We start from the raw sequence: 22,397 nt of genomic DNA on the forward strand, positions 1-22,397 counted from the left end.
GCCTTTCCCTCCACCCACGTTTAATGCCAAACAAACACTTACCAATCGACAGATTTAAGTTGCTCCAGTGGTCTGGTCAAAAGATGCAATCGTTGGTTGGAAGGCGATCGCCGAATAGCTTCAATAGCTATTCGCTCAATATCTTCAGTTTCTTCTTCAATTTCGTTTTCCTTCGTTTGCCTCCACACTACATCTTGCAGTGCTATCCGCCATGTTGTTTGTATTGGCATCACTAGATGACGTCACAGGAAAATGGACGGTGGTTTTACAGATAGCAAAAATCAGGCACTTTAAAGCCTTTTTTCGGGATATTTCATGATGGGTAAAATTTTGAAAAAAACTTCGAAAAATAAATCAAGCCACAGGGAACTGATTTTTATTGGTTTTAACCCTTCTGAAATTGTGATAATGTTCCCCTTTGAAGACTAGTAAAAGCTACCAAAGACTCTAAAAGCTCCTGAAAGCAACCAAAAGCTGCTAAGGCTTCTTAAAAGGAAAAAGAAGCTGTTTCATTGTTTGAAGAAATTGATGCAAACTAAAGGAAAATAAAATAAAAATAAAATAACAACGGTCTGGTCTTTTGAGTGAAATCCAGAAGCTATATTCAGCATTTGTACACCCTTTCGAGTGTGGGAAAAGCACAGCGAAGATAGCAAAACACTTGACAACAACGTTTAAGGTCTTTTTGCTAATCATATCGAGATGATTACAATCCAAACACTGTTAATTCCGAAGCATTTGTATTTCTGCACTATTAGTAGCCAGCGAGAAGGTGTATTTTTGGCGTGACAGGTTGTAAACAAGTAACAACACCGGGAATATATTAGCCGTGGCTACAGGACTTAGTTGCCAAAATGGTGAAATACTGTATGAAAGGTATTTTTGGACATATTTCCTGTGTTCTTTGCATGCATGTTATAGAATTTTACATAACATTTTCAATCCTTATTAGGGGAAACTTTGAGTACATCTACAATTTTATAATCTTTCCAATGTTTGTAATGCTTGTTATTTGGTAGGTATTTGTATTGTCATGTCTAAGAGTTTACTTTTTCCTGTGTGTTTTAATGGATGTCCTGATCTTGCTGGCTGCAAAACAAGTTTACCTTTTGGTACTAATAAAGTAACTTAACCTAATGATGATAATGTTAAATAATGTAAAAATCCGGACTCCCTGGTAAATTTAAAACATGGCTCTACCAACATGGACTGTTACCAAGACTCATGTGGCTGTTGACGGTGTATGACATCCCTATAACGTGTAGAATGAGTGGAGAGAAAGATAAATAACCTCAGAAAATGGCTGGGAATCCCTCCAAGCTTCACATCAGTAGTCCTCTACATAAGATCAGGACAGCCCCAGCATCCCTTGTCATCCGTGGTGGAGGAGTTCAAGGTAGCAAAGTGCAGAGTCTTAATGACATACAAAGTCTCCCAGGATGAACAAGTCAGACCAGAGGCGTCACTACGAGATCAGTACGCAAGTGGGCAAGCTGACACATCTGTTGCACAAGCTGAGAGCATGTTGAGGCTACGTGACATCATAGGAACGCCATTCACAGGAAGACAAGGTCTTGGAACTTCCCATGTTTAACTGTGGAGTGAAGCAGAACCCAGGGAAAGAAGAGCTATGATCGAGGAGGAAGTACGAAACCTGGAAGAGGAAGGTCGAAAATCAAGAGCAGTGGAACTAGCGACCCAGGGAGCCTGGACCAAATGGGACCTCCCTAAGAGAAGGATCACGTGGGCAGATCTATGGAAGCTGGAACCATTTTGCATCTCTTTCTTGCTGAGATCAGTGTATGACACACACCCGACTCCAACAAACTTGCATAGGTGGGGGCATGAGAGAGGATCCACTATGCAAGCTTTGCCGGGAGAAGGGTACCATGGCGCACATCCTGTCAGGGTGTAAAACAACACTTACTCAAGGGAGATACAGATGGCGTCATGACAAGGTGCTCATGACACTGGCTCACACCCTGGAGCAGCAGAGATGCAAGAAACGGAAACCACAAGGGAGAAGATCAATCCAGTTTGTGAGGGACGGAGAAAAGCCACCAACCACAGCAACATCAAGGAAGAGCCTATTACAAATGGCTCGTTCTTGGGACATGAAGGTATACCTGGGAGGAAGGCTGCAGTTCCCCCAAGTTGTCCAGACAACCCTGATGTGGTGCTGTGGTCTGAAGAGGCAAAGAAGATCATTCTCATAGAACTCACAGTCCCATGGGAAGAAAGGTGCGACCAAGCCTTTGAAAGGAAAAGTGCCAAATACCAAGACCTTTTGAATGACTACAGGGGAAAAGGATGGCAGGCATGGCTGTTCCCGGTCGAGGTCGGCTGCAGATTATTCCCTGCCCAGTCGGTATGGAGATTGCTCACAGTTTTGGGAATAACAGGGAAGGAGAGAAAGACAGCAGCTCGCAGAATGGGGGAGGCAGCAAACAGGGCCTCTTGCTGGTTATGGAACAGGAGAGACAAGATGAGCTGGAAGCCAGGTGGAGGAGATAGGCAGTTACTTGCCACCACTGCCGGCCCACCAGCGGTAGGGTGTTACGGTTCAGGGTCGAAACACTCAATGATCGCTAGATACCGCTTGATGATATCAAGTCCTCCTGGCCAAGGCTCCATACACCTAAGGTGAATGAAGAGGAAAGCATCTCTGGAAGTAAATTATCTACTAAGAATAAACAAATTATTTGGTACATTACATGGGACTTCTAAGTGTCAAAAAGACAGCCAAAAGTGGTTGACATAGTGTAGAAATGCACCCAATTGCAGGAAATTTTAAAACACCCCATAATTTTCTTATGTATGAATTGAAGAATGCATGTTACAATTAGTATGAAAGTGATTTATTGCGTACATATAATTTATTGATTTCCCTCTCTGTTTTGCAGAGGTTGATGATGCTGCAGTTCCTTTTGTGTGGGGTAACAATAGTCATCGGTAAGTCAGACAGTATCTTAAAGGGGAAGTGCACTTTTTAAAAATGTTGCCCCTCATTTTTAATCCCCATGCGAGAAAAGTACACGAATGCTTTTTTTCTTTGTTGTGCATTTTGATTTGTAGTAGAATTTGTTGTAGACTGCTAACAATGCAGGTAATGGGTATTCAATGTATTTAGCCTATAAAGCCTGTAAAACACTTCCATCAATGTTTTAAATACATTCTGCAAGTAAATATGTGATTTAATGTAATAACAAGCACTTTCATAAAGCATTTAATATTTACTGTGGAGTTTGCATGTTCTCCCCGTGAATGCGTGGGTTCCCTGCGGGTACTCCGGCTTCCTCCCACTTCCAAAGACATGCACCTGGGGATAGGTTGATTGGCAACACTAAATTGGCCCTAGTGTTTGAATGTGAGTGTGAATGTTGTCTGTCTATCTGTGTTGGCCCTACGATGAGGTGGCGACTTGTCCAGGGTGTACACCGCCTTCCGCCCGATTGTTGCTGAGATTCATAGCAGACTTCATGAGAACTAATGACTACTTTGTGACATGATAATCCAGAACTAAATCACTTGGATCCTGAATATACGAAGGATGAGCTAGAAGTTTTACACGCTGTGTGATCAGCAGATCTAAAAATAGTAAAGTAACAAGCAATACAAACTATGTAAATAGTAAAACAGTCACTTACCATACAATGTCTGCTCTCCTTATGTGTTTCCCGTTTAGATGAAGATTTCAGCATAATCCTTAGAGGTAAAATTTAAAAAGAAGATGGGAGCAAACCAGAGTTTTTTTCCGTCTTACTATTGATATCTTCGGGGCTGAATTAATAATCTAATACAAACTTTGAACAACTCGAGGCGATAATGCAACAACAGCTCACCAGCTCAGTATGTACACTGGAAAAACTGAAATCTAAGTAATATTAAATATCTCAAATATGGGTGATATGTGCTTATTTTTTGTCTGATAAGATAATTATTCTCACTAAGCAGATTTTATGTTGGTGTTTTACTTTAAGGGTTTTGGTCCTAAATGATCTCAGTCAGATATTACAGCTTGTTGCTGAGATTTTATGACCAATATTGAGTAAAACATCCTTGAAACTAGAATATCAACTGATGCAAAGCTATGTAATTAACACTCACAAGTATAAAACTACTTTTTTAAAGTAATATTTTCATACTTCAAGCATGAAAAAAAAATCATGATGCCGAGCTCATATCATTATGTCAAGATAATGGCACTAGCATTTGCTTAATTTAAGAATATTTTTGAACATATTAAGCAAAAAGGTCATTTTTTTTTCTACAAAGAAAAGTGCACTTGTTATTATTGATACTATACTTATTTTAAGGTATTTTTTGGTTCATTGAAGTTAGCTAAATTGACTTGTTTTGGAAAGTCTTGACAAGCCGAATTTTCTTGTTCTATCGGCAGATAATTTTGCTTGGTTAAAATAAAATACCCCTAATTTTAGTAAAAAAAAAGGTTTTTTGTTTTTGAACACTGACTTTTTGCAGTGTAAATAGCCACAGTAGCTAGTTTTCTCTGATCAAGGTGCTGGTAAATGTAGTTCCTCGTTGTTAGCTTTTCTAATAACGGTGTCACTAATACTTGGGTAATATGCACCTCACGGCACGTAAATGGGAGTGTTGGCGGGTTTTGGATTTTATTTTATTTTTTGGAGTTATGGACAAAATAATGTTGGCTGTGTAGTACAAGCCAAATATTACAAATTAATACAAAGAGAAACACGTTTTTGTCTCAGGTAGGGATTATGAGGTATAGACAAAATAAAAAGTGTGGCTTTCCTTTTAATAGTGGCACTATGAAACATGTTTATTTTTTGTCATTTAATGTGGTTGTAACTTCCTTTTCTACCAGATCAGAGGCCAGACCCACCAACATCGTTGGTTCAAATATTCGTCCACCAACTTCACTGCCATGGTAGACAAAAATGGTTTACACAGAACTTTATTTTTCATGTAAGTTGCTCTCCGAGCCGATTGGTTGACGTTTTTTTTTTAATACTCATTGTTTTTCATTTTTTAAACACTTAAACTTGGTTGATTTTATATTAAAATGTTTGCATTAAATGGTCTTGATCTGTGGCCTTTTGACATTTGCACAGGTGAACATTATTGATACAAATGGCCACTAAAGGGCAACCATTTTTTTCTTCTAGGTCAGATGTACAAAATAAATCTCATTACCCCTTTGGACTTCTTAATAATCTTTGATTGATTGCATTGAACAGAGTCAAAGTCAAATCACTTGCGCGATACATATTCGACCAATTAAAATGATTCTGATTAGTCATGCATACATTGGGTGGAGGTTAACAACAGCGCAATCACATTAATCATGTTGCACTTAAATGTCTTAATTCACAAGAAGTTCCTAATCAAAAATAACAGTCCTCGTATTTAAAGATTTAGTGCAGTTCTTCTAACATCCTTCTTGCCTTGGCATCCATTTCAGGCCGCTCAATGGCTGGTGGCTTCAAGACAATCACTCGGAGAGGTCTCTGATCCATCTGCTTCATAAACAAAGACAAAACAAATATTGTGCACCACTTAAACAATTTCACTCAGTGCCTTTATGTCTAAAAAAAAATGCACCCTCTGGGGGGATTTTTGTTGTAATTTCTACTCTACCTTCACTTGTCCAGTCGTGTGATGATTCAAAATAATTGCAAATACTGAAACAGAAAAGTAGTTTGGGGTGAGAGCCAAGAAGCAGAATATGCTTAACAGTTGTTTATAGTTTAGCTGGCACAACTATGCAGTAGATACTCATTGAAGTCAAACACAAAGCTTTGTTTGATTACACCGGGGTTTCGGGTGGGTATCCCAGAAAGCGGCTTAAGTGAAAACCAGAGCAGTGATTTTCAAACTGGTATGGGCTTTATTTAGTGGTACGCCAAAGAATCACTTAATTGAATACTCAAACACAGTGTAACTGTTCAAACTGTGTAATGTTAGTGGCAACAATTTTAAATATACTTGTTTAATAAAACCTTGCCTTGTTTTTAATAAATACTTAGGCCTACTATGCTACTGTATTTAAATGTTGGTTATTATGGTAGTACTTGGAGAGGCAAGTGTTTTCTAAAGTGATAGTTGGTGAAAAAAGCTTGAAAACCACTACTCTACAGTATGTTAACCCTCTGGCAAGGGAAAGTCTGGGTTCTCAGTTCTAGAAAAATACACAAGTCAGTTACCATGGGAACTTATAGTCAATACACTTAAGATGCTCGCATGTAGGTTTTCTTGAACAAACCCTGACTTCATGTCTCCTTCCTGCTGAACCTAAGGTAAACTGTCAGACATGGCATGTCTGTTCCTTCGTAACCCATTAGATGTTCATTCCCGAAACCTTGTTAGGAGAGGACTTTGAGTCTGCTGTTGGATGTACTATCATCGCATCCGACCCAAAGTTACTAGCAGTAACTAGCAGTTGTTCATTGTTTGTTTAATTGCAGCCGTTAACTAAAATCAGAAAAGTTCATTTTCCCTCAATGTACACTCATTAAGAATCTAGTTTTTTTTGCAAATGTATTAAAAAAGTAAAACTGACATCACGTACTAAAGATGCATGTAAGTAGGGGGTTGAATCATTTTGTCAATGAGATATTAAGAAAAATCTCCCTTTTTGGTATTTTGTCAAATACAGTATTACAATTTAAGTTGCATTTGTCTATTTGACACATCTTTATTTGATATGACTATAAACAAAATACGGACGTTGTACCGATCCGTTGTGGTGAAGAAGGAGCTGAGCCGGAAGGCAAAGCTCTCAATTTACCGGTCGATCTACGTTCCCATCCTCACCTATGGTCATGAGCTTTGGGTCATGACCGAAAGGATAAGATCACGGGTACAAGCGGCCGAAATGAGTTTCCTCCGCCGTGTGGCGGGGCTCTCCCTTAGAGATAGGGTGAGAAGCTCTGCCATCCGGGAGGAGCTCAAAGTAAAGCCGGTGCTCCTCCACATCGAGAGGTGCCAGATGAGGTGGTTCGGGCATCTAGTAAGGATGCCACCCGAACGCCTCCCTAGGGAGGTGTTTAGGGCACGTCCAACCGGTAGGAGGCCACGGGGAAGACCCAGGACACGTTGGGAAGACTATGTCTCCCGGCTGGCCTGGGAACGCCTCGGGATCCCCCGGGAAGAGCTAGACGAAGTGGCTGGGGAAAGGGAACTCTGGGTTTCCCTGCTTAGGCTGTTGCCCCCGCGACCCGACCTCGGATAAGCGGAAGAAGATGGATGGATGGATGGAATAAATGTCCAACTTGCTAAAATACAAATTGTGTGGGGGTTGAATAATTTTGATCACAACTGTATGTGTTGAGTGTCGGTGTGGTCTCGAGCTCGGCAGAGTAACCGTGTAATACTCTTCCATGTCAGTAGGTGGCAGCTGCTAGCTTTATAAATGTCGGAAACAGCAGTGTAAAGGTAAAATTGTGTCTAATGCTTAAACCAAAAATAAAAGGTGAGTGCCCCTAAGAAAAGGCATTGAAGCTTAGGGAAGAGTATACAGAATGAAACTAAAACCGAACTGGCTACAAAGTAAACAAAAACAGAATGCTGGATGACAGCAAAGACTGACCACGGTGTACAGCCGAACATGACATGACAATCAGAAATGTCCTCACAAAGAAGGATAAAAACAACTGAAATATTCTTGATTGCTAAAACAAAGTAGATGCGGGAAATATCGCTTAAAGGAAGACATGAAACTGCAACAGGAAGATACCACAAAAAAAAGAGAAAAGCCACCAAAATAGGAGCGCAAGACAAGAACTAAAATACTACAAACAGGAAAACAGAAGAAAACTCATAATGTCAGGGTGTGATGTGACAGGTGGTGACAGTACACCTACTTTGAAACAAGCTGTATTGATGCATGCTTGGTCATGGTTTAAATTCATATCCAACAATTGCGACAATGACCTTTTACTGTCAACTGAGTTTAATTTTTTAATGATTTCTGCTGGTGGTGTTCCTCCGCATTTTTTCAATGCAAAAATGTGCCTTGTCTCAAAAAAGGTTGAAAAACACTGTTCTGGGGATCCTCTCCCATTCTTCCTTGTAGGTCCTCCAGTTCTATCAGGTTGGATGATGAAAATGGGTGGACAGCCATTTTCAGGTCTCTCTGGAGTGTTCGATTGGGTTTAGGTCAGGGCTCTGGCTAGGCCAGTAAAGAATGGTTGCAGAGTTGCTCCGAAGCCACTACTTTATTTTATATTTGGCTTATGGTCATTGTCTTGTGGGAAGGTGAATCTTCGGCCCAGTCTGAGGTCCTGGGCACAATGGATGAGATTTTGTTCCAGGATATCTCTTCGTCCGCATTCAACTTTCCTTCAATTGCAACTAGTCGTCCTATCCCTGCAGCTGAAAAACACCCCCAAAGCATGATGCTGCCAACACCTTGTATCACTGTTGGGATTGTAATGGGCAGGTGATGAGCAGTGCCTGGTTTTCTCCACACAACGCTTAGAATTAATGCCAAGTTCAATCTTGGTGTCATCAGACCAGATAATTGTATTTGTTATAGTCTGGGAGTACTTGATGTGTTTTTTTTTGACAAACTCTTTGCAGGCTTTCATATTTCTTGCACTGAGGAGAGGCTTCCATCAGCCATAAAGCACCTACGGGTGGAGGGCTGCAGTGATGGTTGACTTTGTGGAACTCCCTCCCATCTCCCTACTGGATCTCTGGAGTTCAGCCACAGTGATCTTTGGGTCCTTCTTTACCATTCTCACCAAGGCACGCTTGCTCAGCTTTGCTGGAGGGCCAGGAAGAGTTGTGGTCATCTCAAACGTATTCTTTTAATGGAAGAAGTTTGGGAACCTTAAATGTTGCAGAAATTATTTTTTAGCCTTGGCCAGATCGGTGCCTTGCCACATTTCTTATCTCTGAGCTCCTTCGGAAGGGCCTTAGACCTAATGATTCTCATTTGCTCTGATACTGTATGCACTGTGACCTGTAAGGCCTTATGCAGACAGGTGTGTACCTTTCCTAATAGAGTCAAGTCAGTTTAATTAAACACAATTAAGCAGCAGAACCATCTCAAGGCGGATCAGAAGAAATGGACAGCATGTGAGTTCGATATGAGTGTCACAGCAAAGGGTCTGAATACTTTTGACCATGAGATATTTTCTTTTGTAATAAATTTGCCTCAGTGTCTACGATTCTGTGTTTTTTTCCGTCAAAATGGGGTGCTGAGTGTACATTTATGACAAAATGAACTTTTCTGATTTTAGCTAATGGCTCAAATGAAAATTAAAAGAGTCTTAATACTCTCTGTACTCATTGCATATAAATTAAGAAAAAAATAATCGGCAAATTCAAAATGGCAAATTATTTTGTTTATTTTAAAAATATCTCCTATTTTAGTAAATACATAAAATAAGAAACTTGGTTCCATGTGGAAATGTGTTATATATTAGGCATTTGCATTTATTCACATCACATTGTAAATATAATTTAAAACTAAATTAATAGTATTTTACAATGTATTGTTTGCATTCTCTACGTGTTTTTAAATGAAAACAATTTAGTCATAATCTGTTCACCACTTCTTCACCAAAAACAAAATGTTGAATTAAAAAAATACTGCATTTAAACTATGACTGCCCTGGGCAAACCTTTTTTTTTCTCTCCTTTATAGATTTCCACATATTTTATAATAAATGTTTTGATGCTATGATTTTCTTGCCTCCTTTGTAAAGAACTGCGTAACTGCTTTGTTCCATTACTGCAGAGATGTCCAAAGTGTTGCCTCTTGGCCATTTTTGACCCACAGTTTTAAAAATATGTTACATGCATTTAAAAATATGTATTAAATGACTATTATTAAAGAGTTGTATTAGATATGACACATGACAAATACTTCCCTAAATAGTTTAGCATATGCACATTAAATAGTAACAAAAATGGTCTGATTCTCTGATTGTAATACTCATTCAGTACAAACTACATTATCTGCACAGTCCAATATTATTTTCCAATAGTGTACACATTAGGAAAGCTGTCCAGGACTGTGCATATGCCTGCAAGCCACGTGGGTAAATAAATCGTTCTGCACGTTTACATAATTTAGAAAACTGCTAATCAAGTCATATTTGACTTAATTCGAGCTAACATTCATGATAAATGATGATGCATATCATATGGTTGATTGGATGTGTTAACGAAGATTGTGTTAATAAGTTTGCCCCATACATGCAGACGGTAAATTAAAATCACAGGGGTCAAACTCAAGGCCCGCTACATTTTATTTGGTATACCATGTCATTTTGTATGTACAACACGTCATTTTATGTGACCCAATCATATCATATTTCAGGTTCCACCCAATTATTTTATGTGGCCCACTACATCATTTGAAGTGGTACATGACATCATGAGACACTTCTGATTTAGAGCTATATAAATAAACGTTGATTGATTTTATGTGGGGGCTTCACGGTGGCAGAGGGGATAGTGCGTCTACCTCACAATACGAAGGTCCTGCAGTCCTGGGTTCAAACCCAGGCTCGGGATCTTTTTGTGTGGAGTTTGCATGTTCTCCCCGTGAATGGGTGGGTTCCCTCCGGGTACTCCGGCTTCCTCCCACTTCCAAAGACATGCACCTGGGGATAGGTTGATTGGCAACACTAAATTGGCCCTAGTGTGTGAATGTGAGTGTGAATGTTGTCTGTCTATATGTGTTGGCCCTGCGATGAGGTGGCGACTTGTTCAGGGTCTACCCCGCCTTCCGCCCGATTGTAGCTGAGATAGGCGCCAGCGCCCCCCGCAATCCCAAAAGGGAATAAGCGGTAGAAAATGGATGGATGGATGATTTTATGTGGCCTTCAAGAGGCTACAAATAAAACACTTTCTGGCTAAATGTATGTGTTCCTGGCCCTGCGATGAGGTGGCGACTTGTCCAGTGTGTACTCCGCCTTCCGCCCGATTGTAGCTGAGATAGGCAGCGGAGCCCCCCGCCAACCCAAAGGTTGCGGGGGGTGCTAGTGCCTTCAATTTTGACCCAAAAAATGTGTTCCATGCAATTTCGTGTTCTACACTGTTATCTGATCATGCAAACAGATGTTGCATTCATTTTTTTAAACAAATTAAAAATATATATATTTGGATGTCTGCTTGTCAGCTTGACTTACATTTTCAAGCAAATATTGTAACATTATATAATAATAATATATGTATAATTCTAATGTTTAAAAGCAGTTGCCTATGCAAATTGTGTTACGAGGCTATTTTATGCTTATATTCTTGTATGTTCAGTTGTTTCGGTTGGTGAATGTTCAATTACTTCCGGTGATCATACAATTCAGGATGGTGGTAGTAAAACTATTTGTCCAGCTTTTGTGAACTTGTCAAGTTATTGTGTTCAAACTTTTGTTACTTGTTCTTTTTTGGGGGGAAAGAACGAGGGCAGTGGAACCCACCAAACCAACAGTTAAAAAAGAAAACATTATTAGGTTGCCTATTTTCTGCGGGTTTGTTTTTCACATTTGAATTTGTTGGCATTTTAGATGTATATTTTATTTGTATTGCCTTGTCTTGTTGTTTTTCAAATGTTGTTTGTATTGTATTATATGTTGTACTAAAGTCAACAAATGTCCTGCCAAATTTTACATCTTGGACAAAGTCAACTCTGAGTTGAAGATTAGAGTCAGAGTTTGTTAAATTTGCTACCTGGGAATACCCCCCTGAGGTGCTAGTAAACTAATGCAGCAGTTGCTCAGATGCTTTTCCTCAAATACTTTACTTAAAATCAAGCCCCAAAAGGTTTACAACCTTTTAACAGAAGCAGCTCATCTCGGTTGCTGCAAATCTGAGATAGAATTTCCACTACTTTGTGATGCAAACAATATCACTGTATTGGACACAATGTGTACAATTTTACATTTTAGAATGGTTTCCATGGTAGCCTTGTTTTGTGCTTTGGAAACAGCCGTATCAAACCAGTAGGTACTTCCTTAGACGTCCTAAACCACAGGTGCCCAACTTTTTTGTCTCCAAGGGCCAAAGTTAAAATGTGTCCAAATATAGCATTTACACGTGTGAAACGCAAATAGATTGAAGTGCCTTTAATTAGTGCAAATAGCAATGATAGATGTCCAGTAGTAATGATCTGGAAAGATTTAGTGGTGTCTGGAGAGGGTTTTTAAAAAAGGCTTCTACAGGTAAAAGTAGTCAAACGGAGAACAATTGTAGGTGTGAAAAAACAATGACCTGTTTATTATCAACCCACTAAAATGGACTTATGCTGTCTTTAAATTAAAGTGTAGTAGTCATAGGTTTTTTTTTGGCGACACCTAGTGACGCAGAAAGTTGAATAATGCGGATATGTTTTTTACTGGATACTTTTCAATACACTTCTGCCTTGAAATTTGTATGTGTAAGTAAGATGCAACAACGATTTTTGGACACTTGTTTATAATGACAAATGCGCTGTTTTGGAGCGCAGTATTTTTCAACTTATTACGTATGTTTAGCTTGTGCGCTATTGTGTGCTTAGCTGTTGTGTAGCTGCTAGCTATAGTGGCCTACAATACTACATACATAATAAATATAAGAAAAGCCCAACCTTGTGTGCTTATTGGAGGACATTTAGATATGAACTGGCTGTCCGGCTTTGCACAAGTAAACATGCTGAAGGACTGCTTGTGTGGGACATTTTATTTGCAAGCCCATATAATTACATACTTGTGGTTTTTTGCCGCTATCGGACCAATAGCAATAACAGATCGGAAAGAGGTCAGTATGAATATATTTATTTTAGGAAGCCACCCTATGGCGGGCTAAGGCAAACGACTCGACGGGCCCCTGGCCCTACTCACGGAGGATCTCCATCGTGCAGTCTGACACCACCGTGATTCTTTGTGTATCTTGCATGTATGGATAAGTTCATAATAAAGAATCGTTGTCCAGGGTGTACCCTGCCTTCCGCCCGATTGTAGCTGAGATAGGCGCCAGCGCCCCCCGCGACCCCGAAAGGGAATAAGCGGTAGAAAATGGATGGATGGATGGATGCAGTCATTTATGCTGCAGTGTGTGTTTTAACCAGTTCAGTGGCCTTGTGGGTAGAGTGTCCTTCCTGAGACTGGGAGGGTGTGAGTTCCAACCCTGGCTGAGTCATACCAAAGACTACAATAAATGGGACCCATTACCTCCCTGCTTGGTGCTCAGCATCAAGGGTTGGAATTGGAGGTTATATCACCAAAATGATTCCCGAGCGCGGCGCACGCTGCTGCTCACTGCTCCCCTCAACTCCCAGAGGGTAAACATGGGAATGGGTCAAATGCAGAGGACACATTTCACCACATCCAGTGTGTGTGTGACAATCATTGGAACTTTAACTTTAACTACGATGCGACTCACAAACAACTCTCAGATCGGCTCGAATCGTTAACTTTAAAGAGCCGTTCAAAAGACTCCACTCGTTTGCGAAGGTCACATCTATACCAGTGGGTCGTGACTAAACCAGTCGAGAATCACTGTGCTTTTTCAATGAAGCTAAAACCGAGTTACAATTGTGTCCAGAGAGAAAAAGCCAATCTCCATTCAGGTGGCTCCTCTTCTTCTTGACAAATGGAAAAGGTCAGAGGTGAAATTCGGTCGACTGAAAACTGACACCTGCCCTTTTCCTAGTTTGTCTGTCCTCTCACACCACTGCCATTCGGAGGGGTGTGTCCACCAGCTTCATGATACTTGAGTTATTGTTTGGTAACGGTTCAGCACGCCAGATGTAATCTCCTTGAAAACGTTGACTTTCTTGGAGCTATGTTGCCATTACATAATGTTTGTTGACAGCCTGCCTGACTGGAGACTTTCTGTTCTTGCTATTCTAATTGCAGTCTCTAGGCAGTAACACTGAACAGGCAATGAATGCTCATGTCTTCTGAGCAGTCAGCTTAACTGTTTGTGCATTGCAATATATTACTTAGAACCATTATTGTTGCATTCTTTAAATATATACTTCGTTTGACTTGTGCTTCTTATAGATCTCCCTGTCCTTTCTCTAGTGGCTGGGGTGGTGGAGCGCTGCGTCCCAGGAGATGGTCATAAAATGTCAGTTTGAAATGATTCAATAACTCTATTATCTGTGCAGTTTAGTATGGAAGTGTTGTTCCCATGAGTACTTCTGATTATGTTTCTTCGGAGTGTCCCAGTCTGATAATGCTATCGGCTTGATAAACACAAGTGTTGAGTTGTATCGGCTTGCATGTAAGATGTCCGATATAAGCTCCGATACAAGCAGTCCTGCAGCACGTTTGCATGTGCAAAGCTAGACAGCCAGTTAAAATCTAAATGTGCAGCAATAAGTACACAATGTTGGTCTTTTCTTGTATTTTAGTCAAGCCATTTACAAACGGTAAATGGTAGGCTATAGGAGCTAGACAATAGTTAGCTAGTCATATGTAATAAGTGTCCTTAATTCAGGGGTGTCAAACTGATTTTATCTCAGGGGCCGCATGGAGGCAAATCTATCTCCATGTGGATGGGTAAAATCATGGCATAACAACTTAAAAATACAACTATGACAACTTCAGATTGTTTTCTTTGTTTTACTTTGGCCCAAAATAGAACAAGCACATTCTGAAAATGTACATATCACAAATAATCCTCTTGACAAAACACTCCAAGTGTGTTGAAAATTCTAAAGAAAAAATTGGTGCAGTTTCAAAAACACCATGAAGAACACAATGAACTTAATCTCAGTGTACCTACAGAGCTATTAAACTTTAAGTCACAGTCCATCTAGGATTGAACAAAAAACTAAATAAAGTAGAATAAAAACTACTATCAACTATACCGTATTTGTTGTTTCCACATATTAATCCTGTGCTAACTCAACAAACCATACAAACTGAGGTAGAAACTATTCAAGAGGGTTGAGTTACTCCCTCCCTTCTAGGCATCATTACGTATTGATAGAATAATAAAAGCTGTGCAATGTGTGAACAATTTCCACAAACCAAAAATTAAAACTTAAATCTCACGTTGTTCACTTTTTTTAAATTTAAAAGTGTTTATTTGTTTTACGTTGGGTTGAGGGGGAGGAGTCGCAGCCCGGCTTTATCGTGTACCTCTTGCTTAGTGTACTTGCTCGTCCTAGGTATAAACTATTTGCTTGCCTAACAGAATTGCTATTGCGACATCCAGTGGACACTTTTAGAACAGCAGTATATTTAACTTAAAAATTGCAGCTCAATTTTTCACGAAGCAAACTCATCTCACGAGCCGGATTGAACCTGTTTGCGGGCCTGATCCGGCTCGCGGGCAGCATGTTTGACATCCCTGCCTTAATTGAACAATATTGCAGTCTAAAACCGACATTTATAAAAAAATAAATAAAAAAAACAAGTAAGGACTATAGTTGTGATTTACTTACAGATACAAAGCCTCCAAGGCAAAAACGTATTAGAAGGTATGCAGTAACAAATGTGTCCGCATCAGGTTCACCAAAAAACAATTACCACTCCACTTCAATTTAAAGACAGTATTTGTCTACTCCAGAAGGTTAACCAAAAATAGATTTGTGTTTTTCATACCGATTATAGTTCTATGTGTAATTTCTCTCGATCAAGCTTTTTCTATCATTCCACATTACAAAAAAACAAAAAAAACATGATTGATTTGTTCTGATATCGTAAGGGCAATAATCAAGGATCTAACATTGGTATCATATCAGTTGTGAAAAAGTTGTATTGGGACACCCCTAATGTTTATGCCTATGGTTATGCCTACGGGTTTGATAGTTGAATCCAGGGGTGTCCAAAGTGCGACCTGGGGGCCTGTAGCTATTTTTTTAACGGTCCGCAGCACATTCTAAAATACTATTTCAAAAAAAAACTCCATAAAAAGTGGAATAGAAGAGCAAACAGGTCAAATATAATGAGGACAAAGTTACAATATTGACACTCATAACACAAAGCTGCCTGCAGGCTGTTTTTTTTTTACTTTGCTCAAAAAATAATAAAACCCTATAAACGACGGATAGATCTGAACATGATCTATATATATTTAAGTGCTAAAAATAAACATAATATTTATTGCTATATGACTTGTTTTTAACACTGGTGAGTAGGGGCCTTTTGGATCCACAAGATCTTTAGTCAATCAATCAAAGTTTATTTACATAGCCCTAAATCACAAGTGTCTCAAAGGGCACAACAACATCCTCAGATCCCACATCAGGGCAAGAAAAAACTCAACCCAATGGGATACAATGAGAAACCTTGGAGATTTATTTAGTCTTTAGTCTGATTCATTTTTAAACAGTCATTGTTAAAAAAAAATAATCAAAAGCAATGTTTTTGTGAAGTATTGACTTACTTTTAATCTCCAATTACTTCACATCAAATATTTCACTTTGAAAAATGGATTTGGGGAAAATATTGCATATTTTGTGTTTGCTTAAAAAAGAGGCTTTTCTTTGTTTAATGTGAAGTGTAGTGAATTATATCTATATTGCGCTTTTATCTAGTGACTCAAAGCGCTTTACAAAGTGAAACCCAATATCTAAGTTACATTTAAACCAGTGTGGGTGGCACTGGGAGCAAGGTGGGTAAAGTGTCTTGCCAAAGGACACAACGGCAGTGACTAGGATGGCAGAAGCGGGGATCGAACCTGGAACCCTCAAGTTGCTGGCACTCTACCAACCAAGCAATACCGTCCCATAATAAAATGTGTTTCTTAGTTCTGGTCAAGTGGCCTTGTGGTTAGAGTGTCCGCCGTGAGATCGGTAGGTCGTAAGTTCAAAGACTATAACAATGGCACCCATTACCTCCCTGCTTGGCACTCAGCATCAAGTGTTGGAATTGCTGTTTAAATCACCAAAATGATCCCCGAGCGCGGCCACCATTGCTGCTCCCTGCTCCCCTCACCTCCCAGGGGGTGAAACGAGGGGATGGGTCAAATGTAGAGGTTCATTTTACCACACCTAGTGTGTGAGTGACTATCAGTGGTACTTTAACGTCAGGCAACGGACAGATCTGAAATAGATTTACAAATTAGCAATGAACTGAGACCCTTTGGGTCCCCAGGAACTTTAAAGGGGAACATTATCACCAGACCTATGTAAGCATCAATATATACCTTGATGTTAAAGAAAAAAGACCATATATTTTTTAACCGATTTCTGAACTCTAAATAGGTGAATTTTGACGAATTAAACGCCTTTTTATTTATCGCTCTCTGAGCGATGACGTCAGAACGTGACGTCACCTAGGTAATAAAGCCGCCATTTTCTCAAACACATTACAAACACCGCGTCTCAGCTCTGTTATTTTCCGTTTTTTCGATTATTTTCTGGAACCTTGGAGACATCATGCCTCGTCGGTGTGTTGTCGGAGGGTGTAACAACACTAACATGGAGGGATTCAAGTTGCACCACTGGCTCAAAGATGCGAAAGTGGCAAGAAATTGGACAACATTTGTTCAAAATACAAGGGTGTGGGGCAGGGGTAGGGAACCTATGGCTCTAAAGCCAGATGTGGCTCTTTTGATGACTGCACCTGGCTCTCAGATAAATCTTAGCTGACATTACTTAACACGGTAAGTAATGAATAATTCCGCTGGTAATCACAGTGTCAAAAATAACGTTCAAAATATAAAACATTCTCATACATTTTAATCCATCCATCCGGTTTCTACCGCGCCTGTTCAAGAAGTCGCATTAACGGTAAGAATTATTTTATTTATCGTTGGTTTGCTTCAGAATAACAATGTTATTAAAACGTATAAGAGACTTATTATACTCTAGAAATGTTGGTCTTACTTAAAAATGCACGCATTTAGTTATATTCTGTGTTAAAAATATATATTATATGGCTTTCACAGAAATACTTTTTAAAATACTTGGCTTGTATGGCTCTCTCAGCCAAAAAGGTTCCCGACCCCTGGTGTGGGGAAAGCCGACGAAATGGCCAGTCGTTTGTTCCGCACACTTTACCGACGAAAGCTATGCTACTACAGAGATGGCAAGATTGTGTGGATATCCTGCGACACTCAAAGCAGATGCATTTCCAACGATAAAGTCAAAGAAATCTGACGCCAGACCCCCATTGAATGTGCCGGAGTGTCTGCACATTTTACCGGCGGTGCTAAGGCAGACATGGCACAGAGATGTATGGATAACCTGCAGATACATTTCCAATGATAAAGTCAACTAAATCACAAAGGTGAGTTTTGTTGATGTTGTTGACTTATGTGCTAATCAGACATATTTGGTCGCGGCATGACTGCCAGCTAATCGATGCTAACATTCGATTTAGGCTAGCTGTATGTACATTTGAAACTATATTTACATCCAGCGTTTCCCTCCACCCACATTTAATGCCAAACAAACACTTATCAATCGATGGATTTAAGTCGATCCAGTGTCACAAGATGCGAAACTTCCGATCGTTGGTCTGCACATTTTACCGGCGATGCTAAGGAAAACATGGCCGAATATCGTCAATAGCTATTCGCTCAATAGCTTCAGTTTCTTCTTCAATTTCGTTTTCACTATCTGCCTCCATACTCCAACCATCTGTTTCAATACATGCGTAATCTGTTGAATTACTTAAACCGCTGAAATCCGAGTCTGAATCCAAGCTAATGTCGCTATATCTTGCTGTGCTATCCGTATTGGCATCACTGGATGACGTAACAGGAAAATGGACGATGGCTTCAAAGATAGCGAAAATCAGGCACTTTAAAGATTTTTTTAGGGATATTCCGGGATGGATCAAATTTTGAAAAAAAAATCAAAAAATAAAATAAGCCACTGTGAACTGATTTTTATTGGTTTTAACCCTTCTGAAATTGTGATAATGTTCCCCTTTAACGTTCTCCAAAATTGAGGGGAGCCCTATTGGTTTTGAAAATGAAAAATATCAAAAATGTCCATTTGCAGCCCTCAGTGGGAAACTTTCGGACACTCCTGAGTTAATCCGACATTTACCTGTATTCTTTGGGGGGTCTGAGGATCCCTCTCGTCTCTTGCAGCTCACTGTTTATCTCTTTTTCTTCCTCTTCATAGGCCAGGAGCAGTGTGACCACATAGTTCATACGGCCGTTATTGTCCCAGAAATCCCCCTCGGTGGTTTCATAGCGGACGACAAACTCGATGCGAGAGCCATGAGTGACGTAAGGGGGTGCAAACGACAACTTGAAGGAGAACTGATCCGTGTCCCCGTCGTGGGAGCCGGGGACGTACTCTGCGGGGTGGTCAAAGTATGAGGCCCAGTTGTCCATGCTGGACCGGATGTAGACCGCCTTCTGGAAGGAGACATTGAGCACTCGGACCAGACCGTGGAACGCGAGAGGCTCGTGCTCCGCGGGCTGGATCTGCTCTATGGCCACTTTATGCGCGCGCACGCGCTGCAGCAGCGCGTCCCCGCCGGGGGGCTCCGTGTCCGCGTGGACGTGGAACACAGGTTCTCGCTCGCACTTGCCGTACTTTGCGCGTTCTTCCTCCCACTTCACAGAGTCCTCTTCGTCGTCCGAGTCGAAGTTGACAAACTCCCGGACGTCAACCAGGTCTCCGCCGGTTATGTCGGCGAACGACACGCGCTTCCCAGGCGAGAGAGCCGCCTGGATGCGCAGGTACTCGGCAGTCTCGTCGTGGATGGACGCGCCTCGCCTCCTGGGGATCGGGGAGCATCTTGGGATCAGGCGAACGTTTCCCTCGTCGTCGTCGTCGTCGTCGTCATCTTCGTCTTCCTCGTCGTCGTTGTCGTCATGCTGAGCTCTGCTTCTGATGGGAATAAAAAGGCCCTCTTGGCTTGGGATGGTTAAAAAGGACATTTCTGCAGGTGCGACGCGACGCTGCGTGCCGGCGGCTGTCTCTCCATGCAATTAATGACAAGCACTACTCCTCGCCTTAAATGTCACGCATGGGAAACTTGTCATGCCAGCTCCTGTGATCGTGTATCCCCCCCGCAAAAAAAACATCACACGTCGGCCGCAGCGGCAGGCTAATTTTAGCCCTGACCTACCGGGACTTCCATACTCCGAATGTGTCTTCAAGTTGGTATGATCCTGTCCCCCTGTTGCATTTGGTTCGGGCTGGCAATACGCCGCATCAACTGCAGCTTCGACATGCTGGGGTTAGTCGTGGGAGATAGTGTAATTTCACCTAATCGGGTTAAAAATATATTTTTTTACACACAATTAATTATAATCTGTAAATAATGTCTGTACTTTCTAGACCAGTGGTTCTCAACCTTTTTTCAGTCATGTACCCCCTGTGAACATTTTTTTAATTCAAGTACCCCCCTGATCAGAGCAAAACATTTTTGGTTGGAAAAAAAGATAAAGAAGTAAAATACAGCACTATGTCATCAGTTTCAGATTTATTAAATTGTATAACAGTGCAAAATATTGCTCATTTGTAGTGGTCTTTCTTGAACTATTTGGGGGGGGGGGGAAAGATATAAAAATAACAAAAAACTTGTTGAAAAATAAACAATTGATTCAATTATAAATAAAGATTTCTACACAAAACAGTTATCATGTGGGATCCGAGCCAATGATGTCATTGTGGCTTGTGCAGCCCTTTGAGACACTCGTGATTTAGGGCTATGTAAATAAACATTGATTGATTGGTTGGTTGAAAAACACTGCTCTATATCAGTGGTTCTCAAACTTTTTTCGGTGATGTACCCCCTGTGAACATTGTTTTTAATTCAAGTACCCCCTAATCAGAGCAAAGCATATTTGGTTGAAAAAAAAGATAAAGAAGTAAAATACAACACTATGTCATCAGTTTCTGATTTATTAAATTGTATAACAGTGCAAAAATATTGCTCATTTGTAGTGGTCTTTCTTGAACTATTTGGGGGAAAAAAGATATAAAAATAACTAAAAACTTGTTGAAAAATAAACAAGTGATTGAAAAAAGTGTGTCTGTGGGCCGGTATATCTATTTTTTGGAACACTAATATGAAACCTCACAATAATGATTGAAAACTAAAAAACTATATGACAGGCTGCCTTAAAAACGGAATGGAATTTGACTATTTTTTTTTTTACTGAATGAGACACCCAGAATGTACATGGAAATAAAGAATGTGGGGTTTACAATATTAACTATGAATGATAAAACACTGAATATTGACAACATATTTTACAATCAACTGAAACGCAACCAAAATGCAACAAACATAGTGAAAAACCCCCCACCTACAATCCAAGATATCTCATAGTGACCATAGTAAGTAATTAGATGACCATAGTAAGTAATTAGATGATGCAGACTCCATGCATTGAAATATTTAGTATAGTTGAAGACTTCCGGTCATAGAAAACATGACTGCACATCATAATGGCAGCTACACTTTCAATCTTAAACATCTAAAACTATTATCTGGGAATGTCCGGCGGGCCAGATTGAAAAGCTCTACGGGCCGCATGCGGCTCTCGGGCCTTAATTTGCCCAGGTCTGGTCTAAAGATTGGTAGAGTAACCGTGTAATTCTCTTCCATATCAGTAGGTGGCAGCAGGAAGCTAATTGCTTTGTAGATGTCGGGAACAGTCTTGTGGTGATGACAATATGCAGACGACAGCGGGAGGCAGCGTGCGGGTAATGAGGTATTTTATGCTTAAAACCTCCAAGGGCCTTAGTGGCCACATACGTGGACAGCGCCTTTTAGCTCTTATTTCCAAAATTGTGTACACTGCATAATTGGGGTCTTATGCCGATATATGGACACTTATACTGCTATCTAGTGGCGTCAGTACAGTATAACATGCAATGGAATTTGGAAAAAAAAAGTGTAAAAATAAAAATTGGCATGTCACTGCATGGGGCAGCACGGTGAAAGAGGGGTAAGTGCATGTGCCTCACAATACGAAAGTTCTGAGTTCAAACCCGAGCTCGGGATCTTTCTGTGTGGAGTTTGCATGTTCTCATGTTCTCCGGGTACTCCGGCTTCCTCCCACCTCCAAAAAAAAACATGTACCTGGGGATAGGTTAATTGGAAACACTAAATTGGCCCTAGTATGTCAATGTAAAAGTTGTCTGTCTATCTTTGTTGGCCCTGCGATGAGGTGGCGACTTGTCGAGGGTGAACCCCGTCTTCCACCCAAATGCAGCTGAGATAGGCTCCAGCACCCCCGCGACCCCGAAAAGGACAAGCAGTAGAAAATGGATGGATAGATGTTACTACACATGAAGTACATGTTTGTGTACTTATGGACTAAGTACATCATATCAAAATATGATTTTTAGTTTTTATTCTAATTAGGGTCCAAAGAATAATTTAAAAAAGAATGTAAACAAACAGCTTGCGCCTTAATAGGTTAAATTAAACCAAAAATAAACAAAAGGCGAGTGCCGCTAGGAAAATGCGTTGAAGCAAAAGCATGGCTGTGCAAAACGAAACTAAAACTGAATTGGCTGCAAAGTAAACAAAAACAGAATGCTGGACGAC

General features: G+C 40.4%; 1 protein-coding gene across 2 annotated transcripts; it reads right to left on the bottom strand.

Moving 5' to 3' along the window:
* Positions 1 to 4,920: 4,920 nt before the first annotated feature.
* Positions 4,921 to 19,988, bottom strand: si:ch211-167b20.8 (protein phosphatase 1 regulatory subunit 3A). 2 transcript variants are annotated; one of them, XM_061903623.1, is made up of 3 exons: positions 18,926 to 19,988; positions 5,620 to 5,663; positions 4,921 to 5,498 (listed from the first exon to the last, which is right to left on the bottom strand). In XM_061903623.1, the coding sequence occupies exons 1-3, from the start codon at positions 19,768 to 19,770 to the stop codon at positions 5,449 to 5,451; spliced, it is 939 nt and encodes a 312-aa protein (XP_061759607.1). In that variant the 5' UTR covers positions 19,771 to 19,988; the 3' UTR covers positions 4,921 to 5,448. The 2 variants fall into 2 exon arrangements, with proteins under 2 accessions (XP_061759607.1, XP_061759606.1); XM_061903622.1 differs by having other exon boundaries at positions 4,921 to 5,501; positions 18,926 to 19,985.
* Between the last annotated feature and the right edge of the window lie 2,409 nt (positions 19,989 to 22,397).

This window comes from Nerophis ophidion, linkage group LG06, assembly GCF_033978795.1.
Source record: "Nerophis ophidion isolate RoL-2023_Sa linkage group LG06, RoL_Noph_v1.0, whole genome shotgun sequence".
Taxonomy (NCBI): Eukaryota; Metazoa; Chordata; class Actinopteri; order Syngnathiformes; family Syngnathidae; genus Nerophis; species Nerophis ophidion.